At 48.0% G+C, this 16,577-nt stretch overlaps 1 protein-coding gene across 4 annotated transcripts in view; it reads left to right on the top strand.

Annotated features, from left to right (window-relative positions):
* Positions 1–13,837, top strand: part of KHK (ketohexokinase) — a 64,107-nt gene extending 50,270 nt beyond the window's left edge. For all 4 annotated transcript variants that reach the window (XM_073557759.1, XM_073557758.1, XM_073557757.1 and 1 more), the window contains 5 exons: positions 3,624–3,696; positions 4,950–5,096; positions 12,631–12,719; positions 13,134–13,291; positions 13,619–13,837. In XM_073557759.1, coding sequence (XP_073413860.1) covers positions 3,624–3,696; positions 4,950–5,096; positions 12,631–12,719; positions 13,134–13,291; positions 13,619–13,707 — 556 coding nt within the window. In that variant the 3' untranslated portion in view covers positions 13,708–13,837. The remainder of the gene's footprint in view (positions 1–3,623; positions 3,697–4,949; positions 5,097–12,630; positions 12,720–13,133; positions 13,292–13,618) is intronic.
* Positions 13,838–16,577: the final 2,740 nt, after the last annotated feature.

Raw genomic sequence — 16,577 nt, forward strand, 5'->3', positions numbered from 1 at the left:
TACTTGTATGGCGACGCTCTGGATGCACGAAGTACAGATGACAACTACATGAAGTACAGGTAGTGACAAGCCGGATACTCGTAGAACAGATGGCGACGCTCTGGATACTCGTAGAACAGATGGCGACGCTCTGGATACTCGTAGAACAGATGGCGACGCTCTGGATACTCGTAGAACAGATGGCGACGCTCTGGATACTCGTAGAACAGATGGCGACGCTCTGGATACTCGTAGAACAGATGGCGACGCTCTGGATACTCGTAGAACAGATGGCGACGCTCTGGATACTCGTAGAACAGATGGCGACGCTCTGGATACTCGTAGAACAGATGGCGACGCTCTGGATACTCGTAGAACAGATGGCGACGCTCTGGATACTCGTAGAACAGATGGCGACGCTCTGGATACTTGTGAACAGATGGCGACGCTCTGGATACTTGTGAACAGATGGCGACGCTCTGGATACTTGTGAACAGATGGCGACGCTCTGGATACTTGTGAACAGATGGCGACGCTCTGGATACTCGTAGAACAGATGGCGACGCTCTGGATACTTGTGAACAGATGGCGACGCTCTGGATACTTGTGAACAGATGGCGACGCTCTGGATACTCGTAGAACAGATGGCGATGCTCTGGATACTCGTAGAACAGATGGCGATGCTCTGGATACATGGAGTACAGATGGCGACCCTTTGGATACTCGTAGAACAAATGGCGACACTATGGATACACGGAGTACAGGTAGCGGCGCTCTGAATACAAGTAGAAGAGATGGCGACGCTCTGGATACGCGGAGTACAGATGGCAACGCTCTGGATACGCGGAGTACAGATGGCGACGCTCTGGATACTCGTAGAACAGATGGCGATGCTCTGGATACTTGTAGAACAGATGGCGATGCTCTGGATACTCGTAGAACAGATGGCGACGCTCTGGATACTCGTAGAACAGATGGCGATGCTCTGGATACATGGAGTACAGATGGCGACCCTCTGGATACTCGTAGAACAGATGGCGACGCTCTGGATACACGAAGTACAGATGACAACTACATGAAGTACAGGTAGTGACAAGCTGGATACAAGTAGAACAGATGGCGACGCTCTGGATACTTGTGAACAGATGGCGACGCTCTGGATACTTGTAGAACAGATGGCGATGCTCTGGATACATGGAGTACAGATGGCGACCCTCTGGATACTCGTAGAACAAATGGCGACACTATGGATACACGGAGTACAGGTAGCGGCGCTCTGAATACAAGTAGAAGAGATGGTGATGCTCTAGATACGCGGAGTACAAATGGCGACTCTCTGGATACGCGGAGTACAGATGGTGACGCTCTGGATACACGGAGTACTGATGGCGATGCTCTGGATACACGGAGTACAGATGACAACTACATGAAGTACAGGTAGAGACAAGCTGGATACAAGTAGAACAGATGGCGACGCTCTGGATACACGGAGTACAGATGGCGATGCTCTCGATACTCGGAGTACAGATAGCAACACTCTGGATACTCGTAGTACAGATGGCGATGCTTTGGATACTCGTAGTACAGATGGCGACGCTCTGGATACAAGTAGAACAGATGGCGACGTTCTGGATACACGGAGTACAGATGGCGATGCTCTGGATACTCGGAGTACAGATGACAACTACATGAAGTACAGGTAGTGACAAGCTGGATACAAGTAGAACAGATGGCGACGCTCTGGATACACGGAGTACAGATGGCGATGCTCTGGATACTCGGAGTACAGATAGCAACACTCTGGATACTCGTAGAACAGATGGCGATGCTTTGGATACTCGTAGAACAGATGGCGATGCTCTGGATACTCGTAGAACAGATGGCGACGCTCTGGATACTCGTAGAACAGATGGCGACGCTCTGGATACATGGAGTACAGATGGCGACCCTCTGGATACTCGTAGAACAGATGGTGACGCTTTGGATACTTGTATGGCGACGCTCTGGATTACACGAAGTACAGATGACAACTACATGAAGTACAGGTAGTGACAAGCTGGATACAAGTAGAACAGATGGCAACACTCTGGATACTTGTAGAACAGATGGCGATGCTCTGGATACTCGTAGAACAGATGGCGATGCTCTGGATACTCGTAGAACAGATGGCGACGCTCTGGATACTCGTAGAACAGATGGCGACGCTCTGGATACTCGTAGAACAGATGGCGACGCTCTGGATACTCATAGAACAGATGGCGACGCTCTGGATACATGAAGTACAGATGGCGACCCTCTGGATACTCGTAGAACAGATGGCGACGCTCTGGATACTCGTAGAACAGATGGCGACGCTCTGGATACTCGTAGAACAGATGGCGACGCTCTGGATACTCGTAGAACAGATGGCGACGCTCTGGATACTCATAGAACAGATGGCGACGCTCTGGATACATGAAGTACAGATGGCGACCCTCTGGATACTCGTAGAACAGATGGCGACGCTCTGGATACTCGTAGAACAGATGGCGACGCTCTGGATACTCGTAGAACAGATGGCGACGCTCTGGATACTCGTAGAACAGATGGCGACGCTCTGGATACATGAAGTACAGATGGCGACCCTCTGGATACTCGTAGAACAAATGGTGAAGCTGAGGATACACGGAGTACAGATGGCGACGCTCTGTATACACGGAGTCCAGGTGGCGATGCTCAGGATGCACGGAGTACCACTCGGCTCTGGCCTCGGAGATCGGTTCTCATTTCTTCTTTAGTAGAAAACAAAAAAATAGGAATATTGTGTGTGTAAAGTGATCTCTGCTCCCACGTCACTGTCGATGTTTGTGCCGTTACTTCTCCTCCTTTGTGTGATATTTCTCTTGCGTTATGTCATCTGTTACGTCTCACCTGGTCAGACGGGTCCTCGACCCATGGTCCAGATGGAACATCAGAGGGTGTAATGGAGGACTGTCATCATGAAAAGCAGAGAGGAACGGCAGGAGCCGATGGAGCAGAGCTGTGATTACAGTGTCATCCACAAAGGAGCAGAGGAGACTCAGGAGCCGGTGAAGCAGAGCCGCGCTGCAGAGGACGTGCAAAGACAGTGCTGGCAGCGAATGAGGGTGAACTCTGCAGAGAAGAAGAGCAAACAACCCAAGAGCAGTCATCCATGTCAGGCTTAGCAGAGCTGGGATTGTCCCAGAGTCCAGTGCAGAGCTAGAACAGCAGAGTTACCTCTGCAATATATCAAAGCTGAGTTTGTCAGAGTCCACGGCTGATCTAGCCAGAAAAATACCCACCGACGTAACAGAGCTGGGCTCATCAGACAGCACCAATAGACACAGAAAGCGCAGGCAATAGCGCCGTGTGCAGCAACCACCTGAATACTCGGCAGACATCCTGCCACCTGAGCCAGCCTGTAAGGCAGATGGGAAGCCAGATGCACTAGGAGCAGAGAGTGTTGTCAGGTGGAGGATGCTGCCCCGGCTCGGGGTCTAGGAGCGGTAATGAGTACATGCCCTTCTGTCATCAGATGCCCTTGTGTAAAGACACGCCATCGTATTACTGCATGCGCTTCTATGATTACCTCTCCTCGTATTAGTAGATTGTGGACTTAAAGTCTGTGCTATCTCCAATGACAGGAATCTTCCTGACGTGACCGCTGAGGACTTCCAGAAAGTAGAGCTGACACAATTTAAGTGGATTCACTGGGAGGTAAGAGATGAAGAAAAATGTCACCTTCATACATAAAGGAGTCAGAGAGTGAAGGCTGGAGGGGGCTGGTCATCATGGAGGACAGGCTGGAGGGGGCTGATCATCATGGAGGACAGGCTGGAGGGTCATGGTCATCATGGAGGACATGCTGGGGGGGGCTAGTCATCAGGGAAGAAAGGCTGGAGGGGTTGGTCATCATGGAAGAAATGCTGGAGGGGCTGATCATCAGGAATGAAAGGCTGGTGAGGTTGGTCATGGAGTACAGGCTGGAGGGGGCTGGTAATCAGGGAGGAAAGGCTGGAGGGGGCTTATCATGGAAGACAGGTTGGATGGGTTGGTCATCATGGAGGGAAAGTCTGGAGTGGTTGTCATCATGGAGGGAAAGACTGGAGGGGGCTGGTCATCAGTTAGGGAAAGGCTGGAGGGGTTGTCTTCATGGAGGGAAAGGCTGGAGGGGTTGGTCTTCATGGAGGGAAAGGCTGGAGGGGGCTGGTCATCGGAGGGAAAGGCTGGAGGGGTTGATCTTCATGGAGGGAAAGGCTGGAGGGGTTGGTCTTCATGGAGGGAAAGGCTGGAGGGGTTGGTCTTCATGGAGGGAAAGGCTGGAGGGGGCTGGTCATCGGAGGGAAAGGCTGGAGGGGTTGATCTTCATGGAGGGAAAGGCTGGAGGGGTTGGTCTTCATGGAGGGAAAGGCTGGAGGGGTTGGTCTTCATGGAGGGAAAGGCTGGAGGGGTTGGTCTTCATGGAGGGAAAGTCAGGAGGGGGCTGGTCATCAGGGCCGAAAGGCTGGAGGGGCTGGTCATCACGGAGGAAAGGCTGGAAGGGGCTGATCAGGAAAGAAAGGCTGAATAGGTTGGTCATGGAGTACAGGCTGAAGGGGGCTGGTCATCAGGGAGGAAAGGCTGGAGGGGGCTCGTCATCATGGAGGAAAGGTTAGAGTGCTGGTCATCACAGAAAAGGCTGGAGGGGCTTGGTCATGGAACACGGGCTTGGGGTGGCTTGTCAAGGAGGAAACGCTGGAGGGGGCTGGTCATCATCTAGCACAGACTGGAGGAGTTTAATCATCATGGAGTAAAGGCTGAAGGGGGTTGGTAATCATGGAGTAAAAGCTGGAGGGGGTGGTCATCATGTTGTAAAAGCTGGAAGGTGCTCGTCATCATGGAGGAAAGTCTGGAGGGGGCTTGTCATCAGGGAGTGATGTGAAGTGACTCTGGCAGCCAAACTTTGTGACCTTTGATCCTTCATTTACCAGGGTCGAAATGCTGATGAGCAGATAAAGATGATCCATAGAGTAACCACCTACAACCAGAGCATCCCTGCAGACCAGCGGATCACTGTCTCCGTAGAGATTGAAAAGGAGCGCGAAGAATTGTATCAATTATTCCAATATGGCGACGTGGTAAGAAGGAGAGTGGTGACGCCCCAGCAGTAAGAGCTCGGCCCCCATTAATTCCAGATGTATTCATAGCTGATCATCCTGTGTGCAGGGGTGTGATCACCTTCATTGATCCGGCAGGTTCAGACATTCTCCGGCCTATGTATAAATTGGCAGCATTGCCGCCCCTTACTCTTGGGTCCATCCAGTACCTGCATACGCTTTCACTCCTACCTGTAAAACATATTACATGTGTGGGGATGAATATCCAAAAGAAAGTGGAAATGCCCCTCCCCCTTTAATAATCTTCCTTTTCCACTGTCGGTGCTGGGTCATATAAATCTAATTAATATAATACTAAAATGTAGTTCTGCCTCCCATCCTCCTCCCATCACTGACATCCCTCCCATCCTCCTCCCATCACTGACATCCCTCCCATCCTCCTCCCATCACTGACATCCCTCCCATCCTCCTCCCATCACTGACATCCCTCCCATCCTCCTCCCATCACTGACATCCCTCCCATCCTCCTCCCATCAGTGACATCCCTCCCATCCTCCTCCCATCACAGACATTCCTCCCATCCTCCTCCCATCACAGACATTCCTCCCATCCTCCTCCCATCACAGACATCCCTCCCATCCTCCCACCCATCCTCCCATCACTGACATCCCTCCCACCGATCCTCCTCCCATCACAGACATCCCTCCCATCCTCCCACCCATCCTCCCATCACTGACATCCCTCCCACCGATCCTCCTCCCATCAGACATCCCTCCCATCCTCCCTCCCATCACTGACAACCCTCCCATCCTACCACACATACTCCTCCCATCACAGACATCCCTCCCATCCTCCCACATATCCTCCTCCCATCACTGACAACCCTCCCATCCTCCCACCCATCCTCCTCCCATCCTCCTCCCATCACAGACATCCCTCCCATCCTCCCTCCCATCACTGACAACCCTCCCATCCTCCCACCATCAGACATCCCTCCCATCCTCCCACATATCCTCCTCCTATCACAGACATCCCTCCCATCCTCCTTCCCATCACAGACATCCCTCCCATCCTCCCACCGATCCTCCTCCCATCACAGACATCCCTCCCATCCTCCTTCCCATCACAGACATCCCTCCCATCCTCCCACCGATCCTCCTCCCATCACAGACATCCCTCCCATCCTCCTCCCATGACAGACATCCCTCCCATCCTCCCACCCATCCTCCTCCCATCACAGACATCCCTCCCATCCTCCCACCCATCCTCCTCCCATCACAGACATCCCTCCCATCCTCCCTCCCATCACTGACAACCCTCCCATCCTCCCACCATCAGACATCCCTCCCATCCTCCTACATATCCTCCTCCTATCACAGACATCCCTCCCATCCTCCCACCGATCCTCCTCCCATCACAGACATCCCTCCCATCCTCCTCCCATCACAGACATCCCTCCCATCCTCCCACCCATCCTCCTCCCATCACAGACATCCCTCCCATCCTCCCACCCATCCTCCTCCCATCACAGACATCCCTCCCATCCTCTCACCCATCCTCCTCCCATCACTCACATCCCTCCCATCCTCCCATCACTGACATCCCTCCCATCCTCCTCCCATCACTGACATCCCTCCCATCCTCCTCCCATCACTGACATCCCTCCCATCCTCCTCCCATCACTGACATCCCTCCCATCCTCCCATAATTATACTGTTAGTAAAGAGGAGGACCACAACACCTACCTAGGTCTAGATGATGCCGCAGTATGGCTGATCAATGTCGATCCGGGATCCGCCGGCCCATCTGTGGAGGAGGAGTATATCTATTAGCAGCTGAAAGATTGGAGAAAAAGAGGGGCTAGAGGCCCTCACCAGTGGTGTCCAGTGGGGATGCGTGTCCTCAGAGCCGAGGAGTCTGTGGTGTGTCAGACTGGCCTCCACACCAGCCCGCTGTGGTTTAAATGGAGAGTGGGTGGAAGCAAAGGGGCTGAATACTTATGACCATGGGATATTTCAGTTTTTCTTTTTTAATAAATTTGCAAAAATTTCTACATTTCTGTTTTTTTTAAATCAAGATGGGGAGCAGAGTGCACATTAATGGGGAAAAAAAACTTTTTTGAGTTTACCAAATGGCTGCAATGAAACAGAGTGAAAAATTGAAAGGGGTGTGAATACTTTCTGTACCCACTGTATGTAGCAGTCAAGTAGGGGGTTGAGGAGGTCGGGGGGAAGAAACCCTGTAGCAGGAGATTGTGTGACGATATCACTATGTTAGTGATGGCAACATACAGAAAAACATATCACCTATAAACATAAGGCAACCTGGGAATACTTGACACACATCTTGATGGAGTAAATCTAGACAAATGACAATAAGTCATATGGAAACCTTCAAAAAGAACCTGAAGACCGACCTTTTCCGACAAGCCTACAACCTGCAGTAACCACCTGTAATGGGGTCTATCAAGCTGGGGTACCTCTTTCAGTACCACCCCATGTTTTCGGAGGTCCGCTCTGCGTTGGCTGGAGTCTGAATGAATGACGCTGGCTGGAATTCCTTGGTTACATGGGCGCATATAAAAGATCACTGCTTCTCCACGTATTTCCAGTCTGACAACACTTTACTCACAGGACACAGAATATATCACAGATACAGAGGGCAGGCCAATAGAAAAGCGGCAGGCCAGACATACATTACAAAAGCCGCAGGTGGCCGTAGCCTGCCGATGTTTACTGTGGGAATTACAAAGGTGGGGGGAGGGCGGACAAAAGGAGAATATCGTGTCCCCTCTGCCCAGAGGCGCAGCCTGTGGGCTGATGCATTAGGGACATGCATCTCACATGGAACCTATTATACATACATATAACTGCACAACATATTCTGGGTGCTCAGTGGTTCTGTAACACGTAACACCACCGATCCACCAAACCGCTGCACGACCGGCTATGCCCTCACCTACTGTATCCTCACCCATCCCTTGTAGATTGTGAGCCCTCGCGGACAGGGTCCTCTCTCCTCCTGGACCAGTCGTGACTTGTATTGCGTAAGATTACTGTCCTTGTTTTTATTATGTATACCCCTTCTCACATGTAAAGCGCCATGGAATAATAAATGCCGCTATAATAATAATTCCCTATTTAGCCCTTTTGGGGCTGGGGCCTGTAACTCGTGTACCCAGAAAGCTTATTTTTGTATTCTATTACCTGGAACTTGGGAGACATTATGTCCTGCAGAACGGAGCTGGTAAGGTAAAAGCCGATTCCTGCATCTAATGGTGGATTTATGCTTCTATCTTTAATGCATTGTGTGGTCTCCTCAATGTACAAAAGGCCGCAAGGACATTTTATTAGGAAGACAACAAAGGATGTGTCACAAGGAGAAAAATCCTTCATAGTATATTTTTTTCCAGAATGTGGATGATGAAAGACATTGCCTTTAAGGACGTTATTGCATTGATTGCACCGTAGGCTCGGAAAAGTGCTGGTTTTTGGAGTTTGAAGAAGTCGTTGTGTAGATGTACAGCCGATGTTCCTGTGTCGGCCCTAACAAGGGTATCTCTGATGTTCGGGGTCCGTTTAAAACCAGGTAAAAAGGAGTTCTGAAACTCTGGAATATCAGGGTGTGCTGTCCTTAGAATGTTCCAATGACATCTGGTGTGAGATGTAGACATAACGATGATGGGTATGAATGAATGGAATGCGTTTCCCTGTCTCTACGCGTGTGGACGCTGTAGGATTAATGGTGTTGCTTAGTAGACTCGATGGATACCCCCGTTCCTCAAACTTAGGATGCATCTCCTCATGTCTCTGTTTGCATCTAGTTGTGTCTGGCACAATCCTGTGGATCTGTTGGACAGAGACCCAGGAATAGATTTTTTGGTGGATGAAGGTTGTAAGCTTTGGAAGTGCAGCAGACTGTTGAGGTCTGTGGGCTTAATGTAAAGATCAGTGCATTTCCTGCCTGTGGAACGCATCGATACATCACTTTTCGGTTTCCGTCGGCTAATCCTGTCCACAGCGTGGATGCCAGCCTGACACACCACGGACTCCTCGGCTCTGAGGACACGCATCTCCACTGGACACCACTCGTGAGGGCCTCTAGCCCCTCTCTTTCTCCAATCTTTCAGCCACTAATAGATATAAATTGTTGGTCCCCCTCATTTAATGACAGAAAAACCCACAGTGGTCACAGAAATAACTTGAATCTGACAAAAGCAATAATGAATCAACAATCTATGAAAATGAACAAATGAAAGTCAGACATTGCTTTTCAGCCATGCTTCCACAGAATTTAAAAAAAAAATAACTCATGAAATCGGCCTGGACAGAAATGATGGTTCCCTTAACTTAATATTTTGCTGCACAACCTTTTGAGGCAATCACTGCAATCAAACGATTCCTGTAACTGTCAATGAGACTTCTGCACCTCTCGACAGGCATTTTGGCCACTCCTCAAGAGCAAACTGCCCCAGGTGTCTCGTGTGTGAAGGTTGCCTTTTCCAGACGGCATGTTTCCGCTCTTTCCAAAGATGCTCAATAGAATTTAGGTCAGGGCTCATAGAAGGCCACTTCAGAATAGTCCAATGTTTTCCCTCTTGGCCTTTCTTGGGTGTTTTTAGCTGTGTGTTTTGGGTCATTATCCTGTTGCAAGACCCATGTCCTGCGACTGAGACCAAACTTTCTGACGCCGGGCAGCACATTTCTCTCTAGAATCCCTTGATAGTCTTGGGATTTCATTGTACCCTGCACAGATTCTAGACAACCTGTGCCAGATGCAGCAAAGCAGCCCCAGAACATAACAGAGCCTCCTCCATGTTTCACAGTAGAGACAGGGTTCTTTTCTTGATATGCTTCATTTTTCCATCTGTGAACATAGAGGTGATGTGCTTTGTCAAAAAATTCCATTTTTGTCTCATCTGTCCATAGGACATTCTCCCAGAAGCTTTGTGGCTTGTCAACATGTAGTTTGGTAAATTCCAGTCTGTTTTTTATAATTTTTTTTCAACAATGGTGTCTTCCTTGGTGGTCTCCCATGAAGTCGACTTTGGCTCATACAACGACGGATGGTGCAATCTGACACTGATGTTCCTTGAGCTTGAAGTTCACTTTTAATCTGTTTAGATGTTTTTCTGGGCTCTTTTGTTACCATTCGTATGATCCATCTCTTTGATTTGTCATCAGTTTTCCTTCTGCGGCCACGTCCAGGGAGGTCGGCTACAGTCCCATGGAGCTTACATTTCTGAATAATATGTACAACTGTAGTCACCGGAACATCGAGCTGCTTGGAGATGGTCGTATAACTTTTACCTGTAACATGTTTGTCTATAATTTTCTTTCTCCTGAAACAACTCTTCCCTTCGCTTCATCTGGTCCATGTTGAGTGTGATACACACCATGTCACCACACAGCACAGTGAGGATCTGTAGCCTCTATACAGGCCACTCACTGACTCCAGGATTGTAGACCCCTGTGATGGTAATTAGTGGACACACCGCGATGTAACATGTCCCTTTTGTCCCATTATTTTCAGGGGTACCATCATTTCTGTCCAGGCCGATTTCATGAGTTTTCTTTTTTAAAAATTGCTTTTCAACCATGCTTCCAAAGAATGTCTGACTTTCATTTATTCATTTTCATAGATTTTTTTAGTTATTACTTTTGTTATTTCTGTGACCACTGTGGTTTTTTTGTGTTATTAAATGAGGGGTACCAACAATTTTGACCATGTGTGTATGTTTAGTACACTGAAGACGGTCGCCATATAACCAATACATTGAGAAATTGATGTACTATCCCTGGACAGCATTAAAGCTCTTTATCGAACATTAAGTTAAGTGCCAAGTTTTTTCACATATATCCATCCCATCACTGACATCCCTCCCATCACTGATATTTCTCAATTCTTGCTTCACTGACATCCCTCCCATCACTGACATCCCTCCCATCACTGACATCTCCCAATCCTCCCTTCACTGACATCTCTCAATCCTCACATCTCTGACATCCCACGCCTCCCCCATTGTTGACTTCCTATCCATCACTAACATCACACCCATCACTGACATACCACGCATGCTCCCATCACTGATTTCCTATCCATCACTGACATCCTCCCATCACTTGCAAAACACAAGCCGCGGAGACACCATCACATGTTTCTCAACGCAAGCAATAACCAGCCAGTTCTTTCCCCAGGAAGGAACAACCACGGGAAGGGCAGTCTCCAATGAAGGAAACCACCTATGCCAAAACATGGTATCCATCCACAGACAGCTGTTTCGGGGTATTGCCCCTCATCAGTGTGGAGTAGGAAACTGGCTAGTAGGAGCAATGCCTAGTAGAAAACTATGAAAAATGAGGATGAATGAACTCATGGAGATCAACATCCAACACTGCGGAGACACAATCACGTTTCTCAACGCAGTGGTTCTAGAGCAATGCATAGGTGGTTTCCTTCATTGGAGACTGTCCTGTGATGGTGTCTCCGCGGCTTGTGTTTTGCATGTTTTTGCATATTTCCCATAAGGGATGGGGGCATTGCTCTAGAATCACTGCGTTGCGAAACATGTGATGGTGTCTCCGCAGTGTTGGATGTTGATCTCCATGAGTTCATTCATCCTCATTTTTCACATCCTCCCATCACTGACATCCCCAAATCCTCCCATCACTGACATCCTACGCATCCTCCCATCATTGACTTCCTATCCATTACTGACATCCCATCCATCCTCCCATCACTGACATCTCACCCATCACTAACATCGAAGCTTCTCTTTACTCACTGACATCCCTTCATCCTCCCATCATCGACATCCCATACATCCTCACTTCACTGACATTTCACTCATCCTCCCTTTTCTAACCTAGTGTGGTCTTTACACAGTTTGGTTGTCCTCATACCATTATCTGGTCTTCACACCATTATCTGGTGTTCATACCATTGTCTTGTCTCCATACCATTGTGCGGTCTTCACACTGGTGTCGGGTTTTCACATTGTTGTCTGGTCTTCACAATGTCTGGTTTCCACACCATTGTGGAGTCTTCACACCGTTGTCTGGTCTCCATACTATTGTGGCGTCTTCACACTGTTGTCTGCTCTCCATACCATTGTAGCATCTTCACACCGTTATCTGGTCTCTATACCGTGGTCTCGTCTCCATACCATTGTGGCATCTTCACACTGTAGTCTGGTCTCCATACCATTGTGAGGTCTTCACACAGTTGTCTGGTCCCCATACTATTGTGGGGTCTTCACACCGTTGTCTGGTCTTCACAATATTGTCTAGTCTCCATACCATTGTGGCATTTTCACACCATAGTCTGGTCTCCATACCATTTTGAGGTCTTCACACAGTAGTCTGGTCTCCATACTATTGTGGGGTCTTCACACTGTTGTTTGGTCTTCACAATGTTGTCTTGTCTCCATACCATTGTGGCATCTTCACCCCGTAGTCTGGTCTCCAAACCATTGTGGGGTCTTTATACCATTGTCTGCTTTTCATATCGTTGTGTGGTCTTTTTATGTGATGACTTTTGTTTTCTTTCTCTGCAGGTGTTTGTCAGTAAAGATGTTGCCAGACATTTTGGGTTTACCTCATCATCTGAGGCTGTGGTAGGATTCTATCCACGGGTGAAGAATGGGTGAGACGTCATTTGTAACCTCTATGACTTCATGTAATTTAAAAACTCTTGTGTCCATTGTGCATATTACAGACTCGTGACCTGCCCTAATGGTCGTGTTGGTGTATCCAAGTGTAGACAGGCTCATGGTCTGATCTGCCGGTGTCCTCCTTTTTATAGGTTGATAGTTATACATATAAGTACTTTGTCATGTAATGTGACAGTGATAACATCATCTGGTGTCACTGCCCCTATGGCAGCTAATTCTTCTAATGCTGGCCATGTGGTGTGGGTCAAACGCCTGATATAGACATGCATGCCCAGATCTTCCATAACTTCCTTTGTACCAGAATTGATTGTGAGGAAGCATTGACATTTAAGGTGGATGGACCCTTGCATGAACCCCACTCATCTTCTGGATCTTGATTTCTGCAGGGCATATCTGGTCTGTGCTTGGGCTGAACAAGGAGCTGATGCTTTGGGACCAGATGGACGTGTCCTCCATTCTCCCTCCTTTCCCCCTGAGACCATTGTGGACACCCTCGGTGCTGGAGACACCTTCAATGCTTCCGTAATCTATGCCCTATCTAAAGGCATGTCTCCTTCACTCCTTACGGGTCACCATGTTGTACATGTTGTTCATATGTCACACAGTTACTGTGAAATATCCCTGTGCATTGAGAATCAGAAAAAAGAAAATCAGAGTAAAAGCCAAATTTAATTCCGAGAAGGTACTGGATGCACAGTTACATTGCGTGGTCAGTACTTTGTGTGATATGGCGGGTTGTGCACTCCACGTGATCATGTGACTTTCTCCAGCGTGTCCGAGTTCAGCAATGTCCATGTTTCGTATGATCTGTACTGGATGAATGACTAGTTATGTCCAACTGTGAATATCACCGAGTTCTCGTTCTCCTCAGGTCAGTCTATGCAAGAGGCCATCACGTTTGGGTGCCGTATAGCAGGAAAGAAGTGTGGGATACAGGGCTACGATGGCATCGTCTCCTGAGACCTCATTTCTTCATTTTAACCAGGACATGAGGTCACAGACCTGGAGCACAATGAGGTCCCCGCCACTGAACGTCTCCCCGATAAACATGTACATAACGGCTCTGTTTTTAATAAATTCTCTTTCTTGACGATACAGTGTCTTCTGTGGCCACCGTCTGTGTCGTGGCAACACCGGGAACGTCTAGCAAACATTGCGCTGCCTCCTACTTCCACCGCTGCACGGGGTGGTCCCATCATTCTGTCATAATGATCCTTATTCACCATGACCATAAAACTTGAGTCAGAGGGTCGTGAGCCCAACAGCAAACATGGAGGCTGCCGGCCAATCAAGTCAACGGAGGCAAATGAGAGATCTACGTGATTAAGTTAGCTTTGTCATCTAGTTCACTGCCTATGCAGAGTGCAGAAGCCAATGACAAACTCATCTCTGCTGCTGTGCTCTACATAAGCAGTAACTGAGAAGACGAAGGCTGCACTGCGGCTCCCACAGCTCCCTGCCCCTCCAGTCACATGTATGTGTGAGAGGAGAGACACAGATGTGTGGGGGAAACGTGTTCCAATATTACAAATGTGTCCTTCATTATAAAAATATTCTCTGTCATAAGCTTTTCATGCTTACATACTTTTTCTAACCAAGTGGTTAGGACTATGACTAGCGTTAGGACTAGAGATGGGAATAAGATGAGGGATAGGACTGAGGATAACACTAGGGCTAAGGATAATGTTAGGGTTAGGTCTAAGGATAAGGTTAGGATTAGGACTAAGGATAAGCTTAGAATTCGGGTTAGGACTAAAGATAAGATTAGATTCGAGGTTAGGGATAGGACTATGGTTAGGACTAAGCATAAGGTTAGAATTACAGTTAGAGATAGATCTAGGACTAAGTATAAGGATAGAATTAAGGTTAGTACTAAGGATAAGGTTAGAATTAGGGATAGGACTAGGGTTTAAACTAAGGATAAGGTTAGAACTAGGGTTAGGGATAGGACTAAGGATAAGATTAGAACTAGGGATAGGACTAAGGGTAAGGTTAGAATTAGGGACAGGACTAAGGATAAGGTTTAAATTAGGGTTAGGAATAGGACTGGGGTTAAGAAAAAGGATAAGGTTAGAACTAGGGATAAGGTTAGAATTACGAATAGGACTAAGTATAAAGTTAGAATTAGGGATAGGACTAAGGGTAAGGATAGAATAAGGGATAGGACTAAGGATAAGGTTAGAGATAGTTTTAGTTAGGACTAAGGATGAGGTTAGAATAAGGGATAGGACTAAGGATAAGGTTAGAGATAGTTCTAGTTAGGACTAAGGATGAGGTTAGAATTGGGGTTAGGACTAAGGATAAGTGTTATGATTGAGTCACCGTAGGAGGCAAAAACAGAAATGCTAGCTAAGTCCAGAAAACCAGAGAAGTTGGCAGCTATCGGATTGCAGACCCCTGAACCTATCAACACAACTAGCAGTAGCCGTGGGGGGTTCCTACGATGCCCTAGACCCCTCGATCACAGCCGGAGAAATAGCTAGGCCTAAAGAAAGAAAGGGGAAAACTAAACTGCCCCAGAGCAGACCCCAAAGCAATAGGCAGCCCCCAACATATAATGACGGTGAAGCAAGATGAAAACACTAACACAGGCAGAAAGACAGACTGAGCAAAGACGGGGCCCAATCTAGCTAGATAGAAAAGGACAGGAAGGCTGCTGTCTGCAATCCGAGAAAAACCCTATGAAAATAAGAGCCAACAGAATGACAGTGAAAAAGGCCCTGAAGACGCTAGGCTTCAAAAAGCTATGTCAGTACTCAGGAATATTCTGAAGACAGAGCTGCAGGCAAAAGGAGATTCAGCTCACCCCAGCAGGGAATGGCAGAATCCAGAAAAGCAAGGAAAACAAAAACAAAACTAATGCAAACAGGCAAAGCAGAAAAACTTAGCTTAGAGGAGCAGGAATCAGACTGGTGTCTTAGAAGTCCACAGAGAAATCACCCGCAGGGCAGAAGGGCGTCGGCAGCCTTATATCCAGTCCGTGACTCCACTCAGCCAGTCATCCTCATCAGGTTCAGGTGCCTGATAATCAGGCTCATTACCTTCCTTCACCAGAATAGGGAGTTCACCAGACCTCAGTGACGAAGGGGAAAATGAACTCACAACAGTACCTCCCCCTTGAGGAGGGGTCACCGAACCCTCAACCACGCCATCAGGGTGAGCCCGATGAAAGGCACGCACCAATCTTTTGGCATGAATATCAGAGGCAGAGACCCAGGAATTATCCTCCTGATCATAACCCTTCCACTTAACCAAATACTGGAGTCTCCGTCTAGCCAGACGGGAATCCAGTATTTTCTCTACCTCATATTCCATGTTACCTTCAACCAATACAGGGTCCGGAGGTGCCATCCCAGGAACAACTGGTTCAACAAACCTCTTCAACAAGGACTTATGGAACACATTATGGATTTTAAATGTGACAGGAAGAGCCAAACGGAAAGAGACCGGATTAATAATCTCCAAAATCTTGTAAGGTCCAATAAATCTAGGCTTAAACTTAGGAGAAGCCACCTTCATAGCAATATTTTTTGATGATAACCACACCATATCACCAATCTTAAACTGGGGACCAATGGTCCTATGTCGATTGGAAAACCGCTGGGCCTTTTCCTGGGAGAGAGATAACTTATCCACCACTTGATCCCAGATCTGGTGCATTCTCTCCACCACAGTGTCAACACCTGGGCAGGCAGAAGGCTCCACCTGCCCTGAAGAAAATCGAGGATGAAACCCAAAGTTACAAAAAAAAGGTGACATCAAAGTGGCAGAACTAGCTCTATTATTTAAAGCAATTTCGTCCAAGGGCAAAAATGAAACCCAATCATCCT

Source organism: Dendrobates tinctorius, unplaced genomic scaffold, assembly GCF_039654945.1.
Source record: "Dendrobates tinctorius isolate UK_male_01 unplaced genomic scaffold, ASM3965494v1 ptg000251l, whole genome shotgun sequence".
In the NCBI taxonomy this organism is placed as follows: Eukaryota; Metazoa; Chordata; class Amphibia; order Anura; family Dendrobatidae; genus Dendrobates; species Dendrobates tinctorius.